General features: G+C 35.6%; 1 protein-coding gene across 1 annotated transcript; it reads right to left on the bottom strand.

The window, feature by feature from the left end:
- Positions 1 to 3,751: 3,751 nt before the first annotated feature.
- LOC139864627 (secreted RxLR effector protein 161-like) lies at positions 3,752 to 4,255 on the bottom strand. The gene has a single exon (XM_071853205.1). The coding sequence runs from the start codon at positions 4,253 to 4,255 to the stop codon at positions 3,752 to 3,754; it is 504 nt and encodes a 167-aa protein (XP_071709306.1).

Here is a 4,255-nt window from a genome sequence, read left to right on the forward strand (position 1 = left end):
CCCTCATTGGATGGAATAGCCATAACGATTGCGAATTGTTCAAGAGACCAAGTGTAGGGTGTATTGAAGAGTCGAAATGCAACTTGGTCGGGATGTGAAAGGTCAAGATGAGCATAAAATTCCCTAATCAACGTTGGATAGATGACTTGATCAAACTCAAGAAATAAGAAGCAATTGTTTTGAGTGAAGAGTTGAGTTAGAGTGGGAAATTCGGTATGATGAACAACACGCTCTTCATGAAGTGTCCTATGTAACATCCCGCTTTTTTTCGTTAAATTTATTTTTAACACTTTTTTTTTATAATATCGTTCGTTATTTAAATTCCTAGTTTTCGTTGACTAGCGTTCATAATATTCTCGTTATTTAATTATAACATCACTCGTTTACTCGAGCGTTTTTAAAATATTCGTTTGGCGAATTCACGCACCCGCTTCGAAACTTGAGGGACCGAGGTTGCCAAGTGGGCAAACTAGTTGACTAGGTCAACTAGTCAACCCACCTCATCCACCCATTCATTTTCACCCACCTTCTCATCTCTTTCTCCTCTTTCTCTCTTAATACTTCCATTTTTGGAACTTAAACACCCAACTCACAAAATCATCATCTAAATCCGGATCAAGAAGCAAACATCAAAACAAATTATATTTTCGTGATCCTCTCTTCATCCTCTACATTTTGGTACCAATTTCACCTCGTTTGGGTAACTTTCTAAAAACTCTAGATTTCTTTAAATTCATGTTTTTGACTTGAAATGGTGTTAGTTAGTGTCTATGGCTCGTGTATAACATGAATATATGATTTGTTTACTCGATTTGTTATTTTGAGTAACTAGTTTGAACATTTGAAATGGGTTTGCTTAATCTTGCATTTTGGATGAGTTAATGTTGTTAAATTGTTAAAGTTCATGTTTTAATTGTGTTACTAGTATCACTAGCTTCGTTTTGATGCGCAGGTTGATTAAGAAAACTTCAAAAACATGATTAATGATTTTGTGATTCTTGGTTAGGGTTTGATAGCTCTTAAGATGAACTTTTGATACTTTGAATGTCATGAAATGTTATTTGTGAGTGTTTAGTTGTAATGTATGTTTCATTACCTTGAAAATGGCATATCATACATGTAAATTGGTTGCCCGAATCATGAAATTCGTTTTACAAACTTGAAACTTTGATTATGAATGATCATTGAACATTTGACGAGAATTTGATTATTTTAATTGCATGTTTTGATTGATAATATGTACTTAGTTGTGTTCCTTGTCAAAAGAGCTTTCCAACGATATAAGATACGCATTCTAAGTGTTTACGGTTTGTATTTTGTGCTAAATTGAGTTTTGGAAAAGACTTGAACAATTGAGACTGACCCAGGTACCAGCACCCGTTATTTGCCGCGGCGCGGCCAGCCTTTGTCGCGGCGCGACAATAGGCATGGTTTGATTCTGACCTCCTTGTCCAATATACGAAAAATGTGTGGCATGCTATGGACCTCCGATTCACATGAAACTTGTTCTAACATGCTTATATATGAATAACTAGCACAGAAAAATAGTTCGGGACCCGACCCGATCGTGTTGACTTTTTCGTTGAATTTGACTTGACCGAGTTTGACTTTTAGTTAAACTTAACCAAACGTTTATGCAATCGTTCTAATCTTCTTTTATACTTGATTCTTGCATGAAACTTGACAATGTGATTCACATGCTATACTATTCGAGTCGTAACGAGCCATAGGACTAATCGAACACATTTCGCCCGACCTTGTGTCGTAACCGGTTAAATGATACAACTTACTTGTTTAGGTCAAGGCTAAACAACTTTCATGCACACGTTTACTTTGTAAAGTACATTTATACTCGTGCACTCGAGGTGAGATCATAGTCCCACCCTTTCAAATACTTTTATACTTTTAAATCGTGGGCTGAGAAACATATACTTTATATACATTTTATACGGTTTATACTTTCATACTTTGAACACAAATACGAATACAAGAGCAAAGGTACATACGAGTTAGAATGAAAATCCTCAAGTCCAATTACCATTAGTTACACTTGTAGGGTGCGAGCGAGAACTTATGTTGTGTGGCCATGTGGGTTTTACGAACCCTCATCTAAGGGATGAAACGTATTTTCGGGATATAGTGTAGGTTCTAACACTATTATGCTGAGGTAAGATTCAGTTAAGTTTTGGTAATTGGGTGCTCGTGATACAGACAACATCTTTTGGGATGTATACGCTTGATATTCACTTTATACTAAATCTTATGGTTTACAAACAACATCTTTCGAGATGTATACGCTTTGATACAAACACATCTTTATAGATGTATACACTTTGATACTAAACCTTGTGATTTAAAAACATACTTTTACAAATACATTTATGATCTCACCAACGTTTTTCGTTGACAGTTTTCTACATGTTTTCTCAGGTTCATACTTGGCTAATTGATACATGCTTCCGCACACTTTGATTACTTTGATTGGATTCAAGCATACATGCATACGCTAGTGATAGCACCTTTGGATTCAAACAAATGTTTACATACTTACGCTATTTATAGCAACCGTGATTTTCAACTTATATTATGTCACAAGTTATTTCATTTACACTTTGTAACTTTTGTAAACATAAAATTGTTGTCGAACGGTTTTGTAAACTAAACTTTGTAAGCATGATACGTTTCAAAAGAACGCGACATAATTTTGGTCAAACGAGTCTCACATAGGGACTACGACCACGTAACGGGACCTAAGTTAGCGGCGCCGTCAATGATGATTTTGTCGGGTCGCTACATCCTAGTTTCCATGTGTTGCCAATTGTTTGTAATTCGTTGATTTCGAGTGTTGGTCATTTCCTAGGAAAACAACATTTTTAGCAAAACATTCAAGTTTATTACATGTTTTTGAAAAACTATATGCTAAACATGTGTGGATTAGTCCTTGTCTAGACTCATTTAAGAAAAATTTTAAGAGTAAGTTGTGCCATTTCTTTTGAAAATTTGGACAAGTTTCATCATTTTGCTTTATGTTTACCAAGTATAAATAAAAGTCATGAGATTGACAAGTATCATAATGGCTTGTTCAAACATATGTGTGTGCGTGAGTGGTTTTTAAAAGATTTTAAAACATATGTGAGATTTATGCAAGCAAACACTTTCATGGAACATTTGATAAGTAATTTTTACGTAACAATTTTTACTCACATAATTTGAAGAATTTATGCTAGAAAACAAGTGTTCCTATTAGTTTGGAAAAACTCTTACATAATTAAACAAAATTAAAGGAAATTTTGGAAGCTTACCTTGAAGAGAATTGAAAGAGTTTTGGACAACTTTGAAGAGTAATAAGACAAAAGAAAATCTAGAGATCCAGTGGTTGGGGTTTAAAGAAGAGATGTGGTTGGTGGAAAAGTTGTTTGGATATTAAAGAGGTTACATAAAAGACAAAGGAAATCGTCAGACACCAGGCGGTCGCCTACATAGTCGATCATCGTTCGACCGTGCGTGAGCTGCAGAAGACTTACGGAGTATGTTCCATCATTCCTAACCCATTCGTAAGCAAAATAAAGGTCTCCTTTTTAAGAGTCTTGGTGAATATGTCAGCTATGTTTTCAGCAGATTCTACCTTATCTATCACAATATTACCATTTTATGCGTGGTCACGAAGGAAGTGGTGCCTAATGTCTATATGTTTAGTCCTAGAGTGTAATATTTGATTTTTAGATAGATCTATAGCACTTTTGTTATCACATCATATGGGTATTTCGGATGAGATGATACTGTAATCAAGGAAGGTTTGCTTCATCCATAACACTTGTGCGCATGCTCTTCCCATAGCTACATATTCGGCTTCGGTGGTAAACAATGCAACGGATGTTTTCTTCTTTGAGAACCATGATGTTAAGCAAAGACCCACGAACGCGCATACTCTGTTTGTGCTCTTTCTATCAATCATTGACCCTCCATGATCAGAATCTGCAAAGCACATAATATCAACCCCGGTGAACTTTGGATACCATAACCCAAGATGCATTGTTCCCTTTAAGTATCTAAAGATCCTTTTGACCGCCTCAACGTGTGATGTCTTTGGATTTTCTTGAAATCTTGCACATAAACATACACTAAACATGATATCGGGCCGACTTGCCATTAAATATAGAAGGGATCCAATCATTCCCCTATATTTAGTGCTATTGAATGGTTCTCCTTCTCCTTCTAAAGTAAGTTTCACATTTGTTTCCATAGGAGTCGCCAT

This window comes from Rutidosis leptorrhynchoides, chromosome 8, assembly GCF_046630445.1.
Source record: "Rutidosis leptorrhynchoides isolate AG116_Rl617_1_P2 chromosome 8, CSIRO_AGI_Rlap_v1, whole genome shotgun sequence".
Taxonomy (NCBI): domain Eukaryota; kingdom Viridiplantae; phylum Streptophyta; class Magnoliopsida; order Asterales; family Asteraceae; genus Rutidosis; species Rutidosis leptorrhynchoides.